General features: G+C 42.2%; 2 protein-coding genes across 3 annotated transcripts; one reads left to right on the forward strand and one right to left on the reverse strand.

Annotated features, from left to right (window-relative positions):
* The first annotated feature begins 3,188 nt into the window (after positions 1-3,188).
* On the forward strand, positions 3,189-5,025 carry mlnl (motilin-like). 2 transcript variants are annotated; one of them, XM_061784883.1, is made up of 5 exons: positions 3,189-3,333; positions 3,892-4,022; positions 4,434-4,535; positions 4,659-4,764; positions 4,916-5,025. In XM_061784883.1, the coding sequence occupies exons 2-5, from the start codon at positions 3,903-3,905 to the stop codon at positions 4,921-4,923; spliced, it is 336 nt and encodes a 111-aa protein (XP_061640867.1). In that variant the 5' UTR covers positions 3,189-3,333; positions 3,892-3,902; the 3' UTR covers positions 4,924-5,025. The 2 variants fall into 2 exon arrangements, with proteins under 2 accessions (XP_061640867.1, XP_061640868.1); XM_061784884.1 differs by having other exon boundaries at positions 4,434-4,490.
* Positions 5,026-5,356: 331 nt separating this feature from the next.
* On the reverse strand, positions 5,357-16,742 carry zgc:64106 (uncharacterized protein LOC393348 homolog). Its single transcript, XM_061784882.1, has 6 exons — positions 16,544-16,742; positions 10,355-10,594; positions 7,404-7,493; positions 6,935-7,123; positions 6,718-6,827; positions 5,357-5,816 (listed from the first exon to the last, which is right to left on the reverse strand). Exons 1-6 carry the CDS (start codon positions 16,698-16,700, stop codon positions 5,637-5,639), a joined length of 966 nt encoding a protein of 321 aa, XP_061640866.1. The 5' UTR covers positions 16,701-16,742; the 3' UTR covers positions 5,357-5,636.
* Between the last annotated feature and the right edge of the window lie 1,152 nt (positions 16,743-17,894).

Here is a 17,894-nt window from a genome sequence, read left to right on the forward strand (position 1 = left end):
ACCAAAAGTACACTTTTTACGAGATTTTTAGAAATCATTCCTGTACGTATTTTGTTGTGCTTGGTGCAACCGTCTCACAGATAGATACATTATAACACACATTATAAAATTATTGCTGAATAAATATTTTATAATTAAATAAAGAAACTTGAATGTTTATTTATTTGAATAAAAGCCGAATGTAATTTGAATACTAACATATTTATAGTATTTCTCTGATTCTAGTAACAGGGCTGCAAATCAATGCTAATGTTGGAGTTTTTTTGCGCAATAATACATGCTAGCTTTGTTCGCTATTATGCTAATTTCTCAACAACACACAGAATAGAAGAAAAGAAAGAGCACATGCAAGCTGTGTTAGCTGCTATGCTAATTGGTAAAAAAAAACAAAAACAAAAAAAAACTTTCGAATTAATATGCCCTTTTCTAATAATATAACTAACGAGGTTGAGTGATTCACTCCATTACATTACAGCTAAAACATTGAAAAAAATATGAAAAAAGAAAAGGGCTTATCTTTGGTCTCTCTGTAGTCAGAGCAATTAGCTTGATATTGTCATTTCAGCAGAGCAATGTTGCTCCCTTTTTTTCTCTTCCTGGGGCGAACATGCAAACTCCTCACAGGCGGGGCCGGGATTTGAACGCTGGTCGTCAGAACTGTGCGGCAGATGTGCTAAAAGGGTTGCGTAAATGTTCAGAGACAAATCTTCAGACCATAATTACCGGTACTAACTTTGAAAATATATCTGTGATTAAAGTTTCAAAAATTACAAGGAAAACAAAATCGTTTTAAAAAGCTGATTTAAAAATTATCTTGTGTTCATATTTGATGTGTAAATGGATCGTTAAGACAGGCACAGAAAAGAAAAAAGCAAATTTACTGGTGCTCAAGAGCTATTTGGCATATTAAATAATATTTTACTTTTATTACAGCTACAGTTGCATATATGCAACTGCAGTTGCATTTTGTGAAGGACAGAAAATGTCTTCCAATTCTGGAATGATCCTAATAAAGTCTATTGCCCACACAACAATTGAATTTAGTGGTTTAGATAAAGGACTGATGATTTTGTTTGTTTGGCCAAAGGGGATTGGCTGGTTAAGATTTTAGAAATAACAAATTTAATCTGTCAACATATTTGTGATTATTCTGTGCAGAGCCCCACCCACGCCTCCACAGGGACAACATTTCTGCCAATAATAATAATACAAAATAAATAAATAAATAATAATAACACTAATACTGATCATTCATACACTAATCATTCATACACTGACCATTAACTCAGAATTATACTGCTGTAACTGTGCAGCTCTGGCCCTGGCAGTGTCCATACATTATCGTACTGTATTGTCAGTCTGACATATCTTTAATCATGTTTTTTTTTTTTAACTCAACATTTTTCAGTTACATGTAGGTAGGTTAACAGTATCTTTCACATACAATGCTATCTTTTAATCGCTTCCATATAGACTGCATAATTTGGCAAATAATTCTACCAAATAACAAACAAAACAGCCATTTTTGGTCTTCCGGTTTGTCTACAACCATTGTTACAACCAAATGGAATGTAGACGAGGGTGATTGCACCCAAACAACTATTGTTGGCAGGCAGGGACCTTGCTTCAATCTTAACACATTTTGCATCCCAAACAAGTAATAGCATTCGTGGTTTTGAAGTGGCTCTAATTTTGGGGATAAATAGTTGGTCTTCCAGACAAACATTCAGATAAGAGCTGTTCAGCCTAGACTATTTGCATGACCTGATGAAACCTGCTCGAATGAGAGGTGAAACTTCTTCTAAGACAGCCAGAACAGTCCAGTTGCAATCGATTCAATGCCCTGAGAATGAAATGACCTGGATGAATGAGAACATTCCACAGTGTTTATAGAGGCAGACTAAGGGTTGAGCTAGTGTCTCCTGTATGTCCATGGTAACAGAGAACATGCATGTTAGTTAATTTTGGATGTTTTAAAAAAGAAAATCATGTTCAGTGCGATTATGAATATTGTGTCGATGTAGAAAACACTTTAAGGAATCATTCTTTGTTTATTATAGTCTTTTCATGCACTGTTTATGGTTCGCTCAGTAAGAAATACTAGTGTATTAGCCCTTGTAGATATAATCACACATGCTAATTTGGGGTTAATTGTTACTGTTCAAATCTTTACTACTGTACAGTATACTGTATTAAACATAGGAACAGTTGTCCTTCTTTGATTCGGAGTTAATTCAAACAAAATACTAGCTAATTGTCTTTTTAGATATCAAGTAGCCTAAATGGAGAAGACAGTGATAGGTCACATCAGTGAATGATATAGCCAGCTCTTGATATATTAATTCCAGATTTTTAGGTCAAGGTGACAAGAACTGCTGTGTATAGATATAAAGTGTATACACAGTTGGGTTATTTAAGTTTAAAACTTGGATAGTCCTTTGCAATCAGTGACTGCCTGTAGTCATTTTATGGTATCGTGGACAATTGTTTTTCATTTAATTGACATAAATGCAGTGTTGACACAGTATTAAATACATAAACAACCAAATACATTATGTATTTTCAAAAGTGATTTTGGAAGATGGTAAAATATAATTGCAATGGAGATACCTAACATTCAGGAAGGGAAAATCCAGTAAGAGTTTATACGTCATGCTGGTGCTTCATTCACTATTGCGCATGACTTATGTACTTGAATCAGTGGGATACAACAACGGTGTAATTTCTTTACTAGTCCATTTCTACAGAGTGGTATAACAGCACAAACCCAATCTGTGGTAACATTTCGCCATTATGCAGGAAGACAGTCAAGTGCTGGATTTGGGGAAAAACATCATTAACGTTCTGGAGCGTTGCAGGGTTTCTTAGGAGCACATGCATGTAAGCGTTTGTGTGCGCAATTATATATTACTGTCAGGTCATAAATGTCACATTGTGCTGGTTTATTCTTAGCAGAGAATTTATGGCTGACCTCTGAGGACACAAAATCACATAGGTACAAAAACTACACACATTTCACACAGATAAGATGTGACATGTAAAACTAAATATTGTTTCTCAGCATTGAGTTTATGAAAAAGCATGTCTACCTCCTCAAAGGCCAACATGCATGTACACTGAGTGTACACTAATAAAGCCAAATTCATGTGTAATATCTGTGTTTCCAGGAGCATGGATGAGAATGCCTGTGAAGGAGTTTGTTGAGGAGCGGATGTGAGGGAAGATAGTAAAAAGCTGGGGATCAGGAGAGGGCTTGATATAAAGGCTGACGGGGACAAGTTCACATTCAGACAGGAGACACTCTTCTCACACTTCTGGGACCAACTGACCAAGGTTTGAACACGTGAGCATGTAACAATTTGGCTTCTTCTGTGTCTCTTTGTCTGTTGGACTTTCAGTGTACGAATTACTGTGTGTGTGTAGAACTGTCTTGTTTAGATTGCCACAGGAACTTCTCAACTAGCGTATACAGCGGTCTTGTGACTCATGCACTCCCACACACATCTTTGTCAATCTGCGCTTGCAAAATGACATGTGTCAGTCTGACCAATTACACAAACATATACACATATATACACATGGTAAGTTTAATACTATTTTAGTAAGGTTTCTCTTGGTCTACACTCATCGATTACAGGAGTATGGTACACCTGAACAATGTAATGTATCGAGAGCCAAATCTGCCTACAAATATACAAATGCTAATTTTAGATTGACTCATTATGATGCAGTATAGTTCTGTACCACTGCAAACGACAACATACTGTTACATAATTACTTACAGTATCAATAAAAAAATGAGCATTATTTGGTTAAGTCAAAATTTCTGATGCAGGTCTAATTAGATTGTGCATGCATACTTAGTAAATGTGCATATTTACATTGGTGCAGTACAGAGCAGAATGAGCATGCGTGGAGCTGTTGCTGGCTGCGTGGTGCTGGCGTGCCTTGTGGCGTTGCTGGTTGAGAGGACACAAGGACACATCACCTTCTTTAGCCCAAAGGAGATGATGCTGATGAAGGTAAGCTGATTGGGTTGTATTTGACAGTGTGTAGAAGGCGGTGAAGAGCGGAGCTGTAATTTGATTGCACTCTTGAGTTATCTTGTGTATTCTTAACCTTTCCAGTGGTTATGACTCCAAATGGAGGAATTTAAATTTAAAGGCTCATAAACAAAATATGACTATTATAAATTTTTACTACAAATACATTTAAAAGGTAATTTGTCCTGCTTTATACAGCGAATGTGATTGGAATTAAGTAGTGTAATAATAATTTTTAAAAAAACTAAAACTCACAATTCTAAGGAGTCAAATTCTACATAATGTTGAGAGACTCGTTGAAAAACAGTATATTGATCAAAGATTGTAAAGTTCTTCATTCTGACTGTGTGCATGTGCTCTGTGTTTTGTGTTTGGTTCTCTGCTCTCCAGGAGAGAGAGGGGAGAAAAGACATGGAGCCTCGGTCAGAGGACGGCCAGTTTGAAGAGGTTGCTCTCCAACAGCTTTCTCAAGCTGAGCATGGTGGAAATCCAGTGCGTGTGCACACACACGCACACCCACGAACGTGTGCATGCACACACACCACCGCCACCACTCAGTTATTTCATTTATATTGCATAATACAGGATGTTCATTTTCTGTGTGTTTGTGTCTAGGATAAAACAGTGGATATCGCAGTGCGTCTTTCACCCAAACAGTTGGACCATGTTGCTCCTGTGCTAGAGGAGCTCATCCATGAAATTGTGGATGAGAGACAGAAAGGTACTAAACTCCTCCAAGAACTAAAAGCTTTGTTAACTTTTGTGGACAAGTGACCTTTATTTAAATGATCTAAAGATAACGATTGACTAAGATAAAGAAACTGAAAAAAAAAGATAATCATTGAGTTATCCTGCATTCTTTGTCTTTACAGCCAAGTAATGTATTGGAGAACAGAAGATAAAATTGCTGTCTGAATTCTTCAAAAAGGACTGAATGCTTTTATGTTTTCTTGTGTTTCAATAAATAAGTCAATAAATGGAAGTTATTGTCTAACTTAGTGGATGGGGCTTTTGTTGTATTTTCTACACCAAAGGCATCATCCTCATTCACTCATTACCCTCAAAGACGTCTTAGTAGTGTGAATAATTCACTGTTTACGTGCCAAATTTTGCATGAGCACAACACTATAATCCAGGGGTCACCAACATGGTGCCCATGGGCTCTAGGTCGCCCCCCAAGGACCACATAAGTAGCCCACCAACTTTTATCTGTTTCCTATGTTTTTAAATCATTGTTTACAAATTTTGCGAAATCTTTAAAATGATTAGTGGCTTCTCATAGATTATTATTATTAATAATACCATACAATTAGTTGAGTTGGGCACATTTGTGTGTATTAAACTGGTAGCTTTTCACATTAATCAGTACCTAAGAAGTAGCTCTCAGTTTTAAAAACCAGCAACCAGAAAACATAAAATTAAGATATATGCAATCCTTTTTGCTACATTTCTAAACATGGCAGTGTATGTTTTCTTCCTTGCCAAGTTGCATTAAATACAATTGATTGACCATGATGTTTGATATGTCAGAGCAGTTTCTTTAACAAGTATATGAAATTTGACCTCCTTTTTGTTATCAGGAGGAACGTTGCTTCACAGCCTCGACGTCAGTCTTTCACAAATCTCAAAGTCCTTGACTGCGAGGGCTGTGTCTCGGGCTAAGGGGGCGGGGAGGACAAGGGAGCAGTCGCTGTCAAAATACTTTCCACTTATGCCTTCTGCTTCCTCTGACACGGCGCAGTAGATGGCGCTGACTGCCCCCTCCTCTGCAGACTGAGAAGATGTGAAAGTATGGTCAACTCAAAATGAGAAACGCTCGTCAACTGCACCACTATAATTGCAACAAAACAATACAACCTAACAAAATGTAACTAAAATGTATAAATTAAACTTTGGAGATAGTGGATATGTTTTGATATGTTTTTTAAAATCTTAAAATATGGTATTGGGCTCTTCAGGCTCAGTAGTGTTCAATCACTGCTGGGAATTAATTTCGTTTGAATGCTACTAACTGCGAGCATCTAAATGGAAAACGTACAAATCAATGCATGTCATTTCCACGTTATTTTACAATATTTACATACTATGTCAACGAATAATAGCTTGACATCAAACTTATTATATCTACTTACTTATCAGCCAGTGGGTGTCACTATTGTATTTTGCATCTCACAGCATACCACCAAGAAAAAGGACCTAAAAATATATATCCTGAAATAATGATGATCTCATCTCAGTTTATTTATACACGTACTTAGTGTGGAACCTGGGCCCGTTTAGGTAAACACAAAGCTATTATTCTCTTGTATGCATGGCAACACAGGTAAATGCACCTTCTGCCATCAAGTAGAAGAGCCTTTAATTGTTCTGCCTGTCACCAAAGGTTGATGGCATAGATAGATGAACAAAGATACTTTATCTGTCGTAAATAAATGATAATTTTCAGACAAGTAGGTGAAATTGGAGAACACTGTGGATGATCTCGCATGACACACTAATCAGTGGTTAATTGTTAAGTTACAGAACTTTGTGAAAGGGTTTTTCATCTAACTACCTGAGAAGTAGTTGAGAACATCTGTTATTGAGATGAATCTTATTCAACACCTCAATCATCCGTCAGTGTCTTAGGTAAACTCCACATAGACTCCACAAATAAAGTGAACAATGCACTCACCTTAAAAAAGAACTGTCCAATGAGGCGGAAGACAAAACGAATTCTAAACGGATAGTGCCGCATCATCCCCGTCATGACAATACCGGGGTGAACAGAATTGGCCGTGACACCTACGTGAACATGTTTCACACACATGCATGCAAACAAATTCATAAGAGTGATTATAATAGCAAATTTTCAGTATTAAGGAATGGAATTCAAAATAATTTGAACCTGCCTGATCCCTGAAGCCTCCGTGCTAGCTCATTAGTACAGATGATGTTGTGCAGCTTGGTGTTGTTGTAAACCCGATCCAGTTTGTAAGTAACATTTTCCCCATGAAAATGAGAGAAGTCCACTTCACCCTTTTTATGGTTGACAGAGCAGATGGTGACAATACGTGCTGGAGCTGAACATTTCATCAGGTCTGAAAGTAGCAGGGGGAGTAGGGGTGGGTATAGCACAGTGAATGAATACTTCTCATCATGATCAAACCTATTTAGTGCATGTTTGCTCAGGTTTTGAGGCTCACAGTTGACAGGTAACTTGGTGGTGGGGAAATGAATTTCATGGCAAACACCCTCATATTAAACTGACTTTGAAATTATAGTTATGCAACATTTAGATTTACCCGTAGTCTACCCAAACAAGTTATCAAATGACACATGTAGTACCAAATACAATTTGTAGAAGCTTTCTAATCCTACCAAGCAGCTGGTTTGTGAGAAGGAATGGTCCCAAATGATTGGTTGCAAAAGAAACATCAAACCCATCTTTGGTAATCTGCCGGGGTAAACCTAATGGAAGATAATGAGAAACATTAGATGGTGCTTGTACCTCCACCCCAAACCTTTTCCCCCCTTATAATAGATCCTACAATTTAAACATTAAAAAGGACCACCAAACTGATTCAACTACATCTTTAATCTTTTCTGGAGCTGCCCTTAATTTTACCCAGCTGAAATGTATTTCAGTTGGTAAGTTTCAACACCCATCACAAAGGATGGGTGCTATTTATAAGGTTTTCATTGGAAAATTAAGTGCAATTCAAAAACAGCACATCAGGCGATAAGAGAGGGTGGTGTATTGTGGATGTGGAGTATTGGAACCCCAACAATTGATTTCATATATAAACTCACTCAATAAATTCTAATAAACACAGTGTAGCGGACATGCCATGCAAAAGATGCCACCCGGCACCCCAGCCTCGCACTACTGCCGCTCCCCGCTGAGGTAGGCTGGCGAGACGCAACGTCACACGCAGACTCTAAACGGATCAAGACACAGACATTTGTTTTGCCATGCCGACACTAAGTGAATCACGGCTGCCTGGCACTTCAAAGCGGAGATCCAAGGATGCCGAGTTCGCCCCCGGACGCTAAGTTAATTAACTCCCCCCCAGTCGAAGGATTGCACCAACAAAGGCGCCTCCACCCTGTTGAGTACCACCACTTGGGAGTTGGAACAGGCAACAGCTACACCTAAGAGTGACGGAACGACACTACAGACATGGGTTCATAAGACAGTCTGTGACTCGACTGGGGGTTCATATTTTAAGAACTTTACATGAACGCCACTAGTGACTGTATTGCTGTAAACTTGAATGTCTAACGTCGAATATGTTGTTAACTGAACCAGATGAAACGTTCCACCCCACACCACAAATGTCACATGGAAAATAGTAATGTCCTCCACAGCACACAACATATGAAACATTCATTGCAGGTATGAAAGAGGATGAGCTTGGAACAATGCACGGTGAGGAAATGGTCTTGTTATCCTAAATCCAATAATTAATATTTTATTCCACTGGTTTTAAACCAGGCGGCACGGTGGACGACTGGTTAGAGCGTCAGCCTCACAGTTCTGAGGACCCGGGTTCAATCCCCGGCCCCGCCTGTGTGGAGTTTGCATGTTCTCCCCGTGCCTGCGTGGGTTTTCTCCGGGCACTCCGGTTTCCTCCCACATCCCAAAAACATGCATTAATTGGAGACTCTAAATTGCCCGTAGGCATGATTGTGAGTGCGAATGGTTGTTTGTTTCTATGTGCCCTGCGATTGGCTGGCAACCAGTTCAGAGTGTAGCCCGATGACAGCTGGGATAGGCTCCAGCACGCCCGCGACCCTAGTGAGGAGAAGCGGCTCAGAAAATGGATGGATGGATGGATGGGTTTTAAACCACAAAATAATCCTAAAATGGAGAAATGACACCAAAAGGCAGTCAAGCCCCTCTGTGTTCGCGAAGGTGGTAGAAAACGAGGGGCTTAAATCCCCCTTTTTGACCCGCTCCGGCCATAAAAGGGGCCGGAGTTAGGACCAGTTGAGAAGCTTTTGGGAGTTTTGGTGGAGAGGTTTTGCTTTGGTCTCACCCCAACCAACTCGCCGACGACCGGGCCAGGCAGGACGCTCACCTCACCCGAGGTGGCAAGGACACATCGGACCATGCCCGCCTGCAGAGCATCCTGCAAGCGCTCCGAGCCACCCTGCTTGGGGGCCCGAGTTCAGTCCGAGGGAACGGAGGCGGACCCAACGTGACCACTCCGAACGTCTGGCAAACAGAGACACCCGAGAGACGTCCTGCATGGGAACTCGTTGGCCTCCTACTTTTCCTCCTTTTTTCCTTCCTCCCTTCCATCGAATCCACCTGTGCGGAACGGGCCGGCCGAACACTCGGGAGCCTGACTCGTCTGCCCCAAATGTGTTCCGGACACGTAAAACCAACATTGCGAACAAGTACAGATTAGTGCATATTTGGGTTTAAATTAACGAGAACAGGAGTCCTCACGGCGGCACGGTGGCCGACTGGTTAGAGCGTCAGCCTCACAGTTCTGAGGTGCGGGGTTCAATCCCCGTCCCCGCCTGTGTGGAGTTTGCATGTTCTCCCCGTGCCTGCGTGGGTTTTCTCCGGGCACTCCGGTTTCCTCCCACATCCCAAAATCATGCATTAATTGGAGACTCTAAATTGCCCGTAGGCATGACTGTGAGTGCGAATGGTTGTTAGTTTCTATGTGCCCTGCGATTGGCTGGCAACCAGTTCAGGGTGTACCCCGCCTCCTGCCCGATGACAGCTGGGATAGGCTCCAGCATGCCCGCGACCCTAGTGAGGAGAAGCGGCTCAGAAAATGGATGGATGGATGGAGTCCTCACCTATACGCATTCACTACACGCCCATTCTGCTCATCTCACGTCACAAATCCCTTCCTTTGCTAATGTTCGTCTGTACCTTTTGTGTTTGTCTGTGTTTTATCCTGTAGAAATCTGTTTGTTTTATTATTAAATTTTCTATAAAATTCACCACGTGCATTGATTGTGTGTGTGTATGGGTTCGGAACGAAACCTCTGGAAAGTCTAGAACTCAAAGTTTCTAAAATGTAGCCACCTTCCGATAAAAAGGTTTGTTGTCATTTCGCCTCAAGTTAAACTTGTAAAAATATGACGTGGTGCCCCTCATATATATCAAATACCTTGATTTATAACGCTGTAATTTAAAATTACGATAACCTGGAATGAGGCAGGCGCCGCTTCCAACTCACCATTTCCTTCTAAATTAAGCACAGTTCTTAGTTCATACATAACCGCAACAACAATCTTGGTCAATACAATCTTCATATGTATCTAACAAATATTGCAAAACTAAACTTCAGGGTGAAGTGTATCACCTGACACTGCGGCATTGTTGACAAGGATGTGAAGAGCTTTTTCCTCCTCCAGAATCTTTTCAGCAAACTCTCTAACTGAGTCCAGAGAGGAAAGATCCACTTGACGCACGTGGATGTCACAGTTTCCTGTTTTTGCTTGGATTTCTTTAGCTGCTGCTGCTCCACGGGACACACTTCGACAAGCCAGAATGACACGGGCACCCCGGCGAGCAAAGTCCATGGCAATGAACTTTCCGATCCCTGAGAGCAGAGTGGAAGAGAAAATCAGTAGCACAGTGCAATCAACAAGTGCAATCAACAAGTGGTACTGAAGGGCTGAACATGATATTTGTCTATAATATTTTAATGACAGTGTTAAGATTGAAGAGCTCTTCCCTGAAAAAAAAATAATAACTTTTACGATGAATGCATTCAACAATGTCAGGTCAGTCTCGCACTCTTTTACAACGAAGCCACACTGGTCTCACACTTGCAGAATGTGGCTTGTCATCGTCTTGCTGAACAAAAGCAGGGCTGTCCCTGAAAGTCAGGTTACTTGTGCCGCTTTTCCATTACAAGTTCCAGAACTGCCTGGCCCCACTTTGCCCCAGCCTCACTTGGCCTGGCCTGGCCTCTGTTGCTTTTCCATTCCAACGGGCACCAATCAAAAGTGGGACGGATTGGGGCGGAATCAAGAAGAAGGTGACGCCCTCATTTGTCGCGCCTTCCATCTCGCTGTATTTCATCTTCTGCCAATATGGACGAAAATGCCCGCACCTCCTCAGTCGACGACAGAACAAAAGCTGCTTTAAGCCTGCCGCACATTGCGTGACGTGGTCGAACCCGAGTGGACCAGACCATGATGTGGAGTTGCCGACGCACCCCTGCCCATTGAGCGATTGCACAAGTGGATGCCCGGCGAGCCTGTATAGGCGTTTGATGCTGTGTATTCAATATCTTGTACTTTATCACATTCCTTAAACCATAAAAAGATACATTAATAGTTAAGGAAGCGACGTTGCTCAAGAGAGAGGGTGTTGGTGAGAATAAAAGTGAGAGTGTGGATATTTGAAAGGAGGCTCGCTGGCTCTATTCATTTGAATGTACTGTACCCATCATGGCGGCACGGTGGTCGATTGGTTAGAGCGTCGGCCTCACAGTTCTGAGGAGCGGGGTTCAATCCCCGACCCCGCCTGTGTGGAGTTTGCATGTTCTCCCCGTGCCTGCGTGGGTTTTCTCCGGGCACTCCGGTTTCCTCCCACATCCCTAAAATATGCATTAATTGGACACTCTAAATAAGTGTGAATGCGAGTGCGAATGGTTGTTTGTTTGTATGTGCCCTGCAATTGGCTGGCAACCAGTTCAGGGTGTACCCTGCCTCCTGCCCGATGATAGCTGGGATAGGCTCCAGCAGGCCCTTGCGAGGATAAGCGGCTCAGAAAATGGATGGATGGATGTCATGTACTATATGCATGCATTCTGGTCACAAGCTTTGCTTTCATCAACAGGTACATTATACATTATGAATATAGTTAAGTATTGATGTAGAACACAATATTCAATGCTATTTATCTGACTTGATGTGGCGCGGCTGGCTAAACCCGGAAATGTATTTTCCCAGTGAGGGAAAGCTTATCTGTGGCGACATTAAGACAGCGATTAAAATTTTGAATCACGGCAAAACCAGTGGCAGACCGATCGGCCACTCATGAAAACACTTGGCTGCTTGGGGGTAGAACCAGTACAATGGAAAAGGGGCATTGGATGGCAACATATGTTGCTCCAAAACGCAACCTTTCTGCATCAATGGTGCCTTAATAGATGTGCAAGTTGCCCGTGGCATGGGTAACTAACACACTCCCGTACCATCAGAGATGCTGGCTTTTGAACTTGTGCTGATAACAATCTGGATGGTCCTTTTCCTCTTTGCCCCGGAGGACACGTTGCCATGATTTTCAAAAACAAAAGATGTGGACTCGTCAGACCACAGCACACATTTCCACTTTATGTCAGTCCATCTCGTATGAGCTCGGGCCCAGAGAAGCCGGCGGCGTTTCTGGATGTTGTTGATTTATGGCTTTCGCTTTGCATGGTACTTTTAACTTGGGTTTGTAGATGTAGTGACGAGCTGTGTTAACTGACAATGGTTTTATGAAGTGACGAGTGTACTGTATCACCAAAGCACTTACTTTGATGTTTTGTGACTGCATGACATGATAGCTTAGCAATTAGCATGACTCTGACATCATCTTTGCCTATCCACTCCTCGTCCTCCCTTCGTATAAGAAGCTTGGTTAAAAGGTGTAGCTTATTCGCTTCCATGGAGGCAATGATCAGTGACTTACAATGCATTGTCACCGGACGCAAAGAGAACTTTTGCCTTCTTTGCCTCATTTGGCAGCCGGGGGCCTAATAAAATAGCGTGCAACAAGCAGTTCAATGTGGGCGCTGGATTTATTTTTATTTTTTCCGATATCCGGAACAGTCAGTGTTAGGGCTGTAATGAGTCAACGTTCGGTGATTCCCTGAACAAAATACAGATGTTCCGTAACATTTGGCAGCTCATAAATATGATTAGAATTTCTTAGGACCGTTTGTACATTTAGTACGTAAGAATAGCTAGTATGACATCACTGTCAAAAATCTATATGAGCTTCCATTGTGAAATACAAATACAGTTTTCTTTACACATAGTATTCCCACAATGTAATGTCTAAAACTGCAGCATGTGATGATATCATATGCTGATATTATCAAAAAACACTGACATTCTTTCCCAATGACTTAAAAAGACGCCCACAACCCCAAATGAGCAAGATATGTGTGTATAAAAGTTCAGTGTAAGCAGAGACATGCTGCTTTTTATGATTATGTTGTTCGAAGTTGCTGCCAACACCATTGTAATATTTGTTCAAATAAAAAGTAGTCACATGATCTGGTTTGTTAAATTTTTATCAACCAAACTGAGTGACACTTAAAAATATCTTTAACAGCAGTATAAAAACAGTAATGGTATTTTGAGGAACTTAATCTTGAAAAATGGGAAAAGGAAAATTTGCAATCTGATAGAATTGAGGATTTTAAGTCAGGATAGTTCTTAGAGATATGGACAGAATAGTTAATCATTAGACTGCTCTGCACAGAAGAGCAGCCTGCACAACGAGTGCAGAAATACAATGCCAACAACACTCAGTATAGTCACAAAACATATACATACCTATTGTGTTATAAACAGTATGAAAGTATGAAAAATATAAATACAGCTTACAGTTGTATGCGGTCAATAGGTACACTGTTAGACATTCCTGTAAATTCTTCAGTAATTTACCACATATCTGACAGTAAAATACTTGAAAGTGATTTTCTAGTAAGTAACTAGTTTACACTGCATCATGGGATTTTGGTTGAGGTCACACAGAGAGTTACTGTATTTCGCGTGCAGCAGAATTGCGAAGCCGTGTACTCCCGGCATGCATTGTGCCATGAATGTTGTTGCCGTAATCCATCCATCCATCCATTTTCTACCGCTTATGCAAGGTCGGGTCACGGGGGCAGTAGCTTTATCAAGGATGGCCAGACTTCTCTCTCCCCAGTCACTTCCTCCAGCTCTTCCGAGGGGATCCCGAGGCATTCCCAGGCCAGCCGAGAGACATAGTCTCTCCGGCCTGTCCTGGGTCGTCCCCGGGGTCTCCTTCCGCTGGGACGTGCCCGGAACACCTCACTGGGGAGGCGTCCAGGAGGCATCCGAATCCCATGCCCCACCCACCTCATCTGGCTCCTTTCGGTGTGGAGGAGCAGCGGTTCTACTCTGAGATCCTCCCGGATGACCGAGCTTCTCACCCCAGGTCAGCACCGCCCCATCCCCACTATACACAGTGTTGGTGGTGCACTGCTTTCCTCTCCTGAGACGCCGGATGGTGGACCAGAATTTCCTTGAAGCCATCCGGAAGTCTTTTTCCATGGCCTCACCGAACTCCTCCCATGCCCGAGTTTTTGCTTCAGCGACCACCAAAGTTGCATTCCGCTTGACCAGCCGGTACCCATCAGCTGTCTCAGGAGTTCCAAAGCCCAAAAAGGCCCAACAGGACTCCTTCTTCAGCTTGACGGCATCCCTCACCGTTGGTATCTACCAGCGGGTTCGGGGATTGTCGCCACGTCTAGGGTGTCCTGTTGCCAAGTGCACGTGTGGACACCCTTATGCTTGAACATGGTGTTCGTTATGGACAATCCGTGATGAGCACAGAAGTCCAATATTAGAACACCGCTCATGTTCTGATCGGGGCGCCCGTTCCTCCCAATCATGCCCCTCCAGATCTCACTCTCATTGCCCACGTGAGCATTGAAGTCCCCCAGCAGAACGATGGAGTCCCCAGCGGGAGCGCTCCCCAGCACCCCTTCCAAGGACTCCAAAAAGGGTGGGTACTCTGAACTGCTGTTTGGTGACTAGGCACAAACAACAGTCAGGACCTGTCCCCCCACCCGAAGGCGGAGGGAGGCTACCCTCTCGTCCACCGGGGTGAACCCCAACGTACGGGCGCCGAGTCAGGGGGCAATAAGTATACCCACACCTGCTTGGTGCCTCTCAGCGTGGCCAACTCCCACAGGTGGTGAGCCCATGGGAAGGGGGACCCACGTTACCCTTTCGGGGTGTGCCCGGCTGGGTCCCATGGGTGCAGGCCCGGCCGGCCACCAGGCGCTGGCCTTCGAGCCCCACCTCCAGGCCTGGCTCCAGAGGGGGGCCCCGGTGACCCGCGTCCAGGCAAGGGAAAACGTCTTTCTGAATTGTTTGTCATCATAGGGGTTTTTGGAGCTGTGCTTTGTCTGGTCCCTCACCTAGGACCTGTTTGCCATGGGTGACCCTGCCAGGGGCATAAAGCCCCAGACAACTTAGCTCCTAGGATCATTGGGACACACAAACCCCTCCACCACGATAAGGTGACAGCTCAAGCAGGGGTTGTTGCCGTAATAAAGACATTAATCCTTAATGTTCATGAATGATAAGGACTAACGTAACATTGATCATGTGTGTTTATGTTACCTGTAGTTTGTTGAAAGTGTGTCTTATTTAACTCTCGCGTTACATGTATGATGCATATTCCCCCCCCCCCCCCCCCCCCCCCCCCCACCCATGAATCATTGACTGGGTTGTGTGCAATAGTGTGACATCTCGGTCAGTTCAGCTGTATGAAGCTAAGATAAGTGTTACCTGGCCTGCTTCTTCTGCAAGCCAAAAGAGCTCCTGTTTACCTTGTGTAACTCATTAACACCACAATGAATAGAAACATTGATTTGACGCTGTTGTCACTAAGTACGCTAATCAAGTTTACTGGCAACAGTGTTGCCCCTAAGTTACTGTAAAAACCCTATGTAATATGAAATGTCTAACATTGTATTTAGACACAAGTGCATCTTAGTATCGTACAAAAGTTCATTCATTTCAGTAGTTCAGTTCAAAAAGTGAAACTTCAGAAGTCCAATTTCACCTTAAATTCATATTAAAAATGACCTCGATTGTTTTCTGTAATATCACAATTTCTCGATATAGTGAATTGTAGGTTATTGTTAGCTGTACTCTATAGTCATTGAAACTATAGAAAATGAGCTTCACTTTTTGTATTGAACTACTGAAGCAAATTTGATTTCCCACGATATTCAGATTCATTGAGATGCATATATTGCGGATGTAGGTAACAAGGAAACCTAAATGTAATGTAATGTAATACTATAATGTTGATAATAATAATACTCTATAATAATAATAATATTGTAATTATTATTATATAATATAATTTGGCCATATACCTAACGTCAAACATGATACATGCATGTCCACCACATGGGATCCAGTTGTACTAATAACAACAACGAGTGGCTGAAATCACACGTTTTTGATCACTACTGCATTATCAATGTCTCACATCCACTCCATATATTTCCACAATGAATGTTCAGTCGGCCTACTAGACTACAGTGGTTATGTGCAAATGCAAAAATCATCACATTTTATGATGGGACTATAAACACTCTTTTAACTTATCTAGCAAATGTGTTGTAACTTGTGTCCCGGGATTGGCAATTTGATACTCGAGAGTTGAAAGAGAGAATATTTGAACAAAGCAGAATTGGATCCGGCGCAACCGAACGCTGAAGCGCTACTTGCTGAAATGTCTTCTTTTAAGAATTGCTGGAAAGACGAAAAAAGAAACAGACCTGAATTTCCCCCCGTCACCACGGCTGTCTTCCCTTCCAGGCGCGTGGGGCAAGCGCGTGGGTCCCAGGACCCTCTCCGCTGCAAGCGCACCACCGCACAAAGCAGCAGTGTGGACACAATCCACAGCGGGTGACACATTGCATCCAGCCACCCCATGGTGCGACGAGCACAAACAGAGGGGTTTATGGGGCTATGAGGGTTTTACGTGTGACAATGGGAGTCGGGCTACGGCGAGGAGGCGTGACCACTGCTTATTGATCCATCGAGGCACGTCGAAATGGATCCATTGCGTTTGGATCCTGTTTAAGACATGACGCTCAAGCTTTTCCTCTTTTTTAAAATGGATTTATGGCCGTTATTGACGACCTTTTGCAGGTCTCCGCACCAGTGGAACCTGGTCATCAGAAGTTGTTCTTGATTGCCTGCTGAATGTCATCCTGCCTCCCCTGAAATTGAGATTCTTCGCGAGATGATTCTGATTCTGGTACAAAAAAAAAAAAGAAGAATAAAAAAGCACATGTACTCTGAAATGTACAAGTACAAAAGTAAAAATGAATTTCTACAGCATCTTTCTATAACACCTGTTTTGATACCTGGGTACAAAAATAAAAGGAAAAAAAAAACTCTGTTTCCCTCTTATTTACTTGCATGGTGCTTTTACGGGGAAGGAAAAAGGCGAGCGAGCATTGGCTGAGGCTTTTATGCCATCAAAACAACGTGTTCCCATACACTTGCTAATGCTAAACTGACAAAATCAATGTAAAAATATTATTATTATCATAGTAGGTCTTGGGAACACTTTGCATTATGAGATTAAGAGCTAGTGATGTTAACGTAAGCAAAGCTGTATGGTCGATGTTTAATCGCTTAGTGAATTACTTAGGCATGTAACTCAAAATTTCCAAATACACAAATATATCTAAATAGACGATAACACTGGATAGAGAGGAGTGTATTGTATAGTTTGTAAGAATCAGATAAGGATTAAGGATTTGATGCCACTTTTTATGTCACAAATCGGACCAAATTTTTGTGGGCAGAACTTAATGTAAATAATTAGGTAATGTGTGACTGTAACCTTGTACCTTTGGTAGGAAAAAAATGCCCGGACGTTTCTTATGAGCTGAGACAAAGATATGATGTTTCATTTTCCGATTTTTCAGTGGCGGTGTCCACTCGAGTGGGTCAAACTCATCGTCAGATTTACTTCAAACTTCACAGAAAACAAGAATAATAATAGTGAATCACTCTCATCTAGTTTTCTTTTGTCTCCAAATCCTATGAACGTGTCAGCGCTGAAATCAAGAAACAGTTTCATCTTGAAGTGAAAATAAAAAATAAAAAACATTT

This window comes from Phyllopteryx taeniolatus, chromosome 9 (assembly GCF_024500385.1).
Source record: "Phyllopteryx taeniolatus isolate TA_2022b chromosome 9, UOR_Ptae_1.2, whole genome shotgun sequence".
Classification (NCBI taxonomy): Eukaryota; Metazoa; Chordata; class Actinopteri; order Syngnathiformes; family Syngnathidae; genus Phyllopteryx; species Phyllopteryx taeniolatus.

What these genes read in the sequence shown, in the direction of transcription:
- zgc:64106 (XM_061784882.1), bottom strand. Translation starts at nt 16,700, where the DNA reads ATGGGGTGGCTGGATGCAATGTGTCACCCGCTGTGGATTGTGTCCACA. An exon ending in CAACAATGCCGCAGTGTCAG is followed by an intron (nt 7,494 to 10,354) that starts GTGATACACTTC and finishes ATCTTCCATTAG; the next exon opens with GTTTACCCCGGCAGATTACC. An exon ending in TCTCACAAACCAGCTGCTTG is followed by an intron (nt 7,124 to 7,403) that starts GTAGGATTAGAA and finishes TGCTACTTTCAG; the next exon opens with ACCTGATGAAATGTTCAGCT.
- mlnl (XM_061784883.1), top strand. Translation starts at nt 3,903, where the DNA reads ATGAGCATGCGTGGAGCTGTTGCTGGCTGCGTGGTGCTGGCGTGCCTT. An exon ending in AGGAGATGATGCTGATGAAG is followed by an intron (nt 4,023 to 4,433) that starts GTAAGCTGATTG and finishes TCTGCTCTCCAG; the next exon opens with GAGAGAGAGGGGAGAAAAGA. An exon ending in CTGAGCATGGTGGAAATCCA is followed by an intron (nt 4,536 to 4,658) that starts GTGCGTGTGCAC and finishes GTTTGTGTCTAG; the next exon opens with GATAAAACAGTGGATATCGC.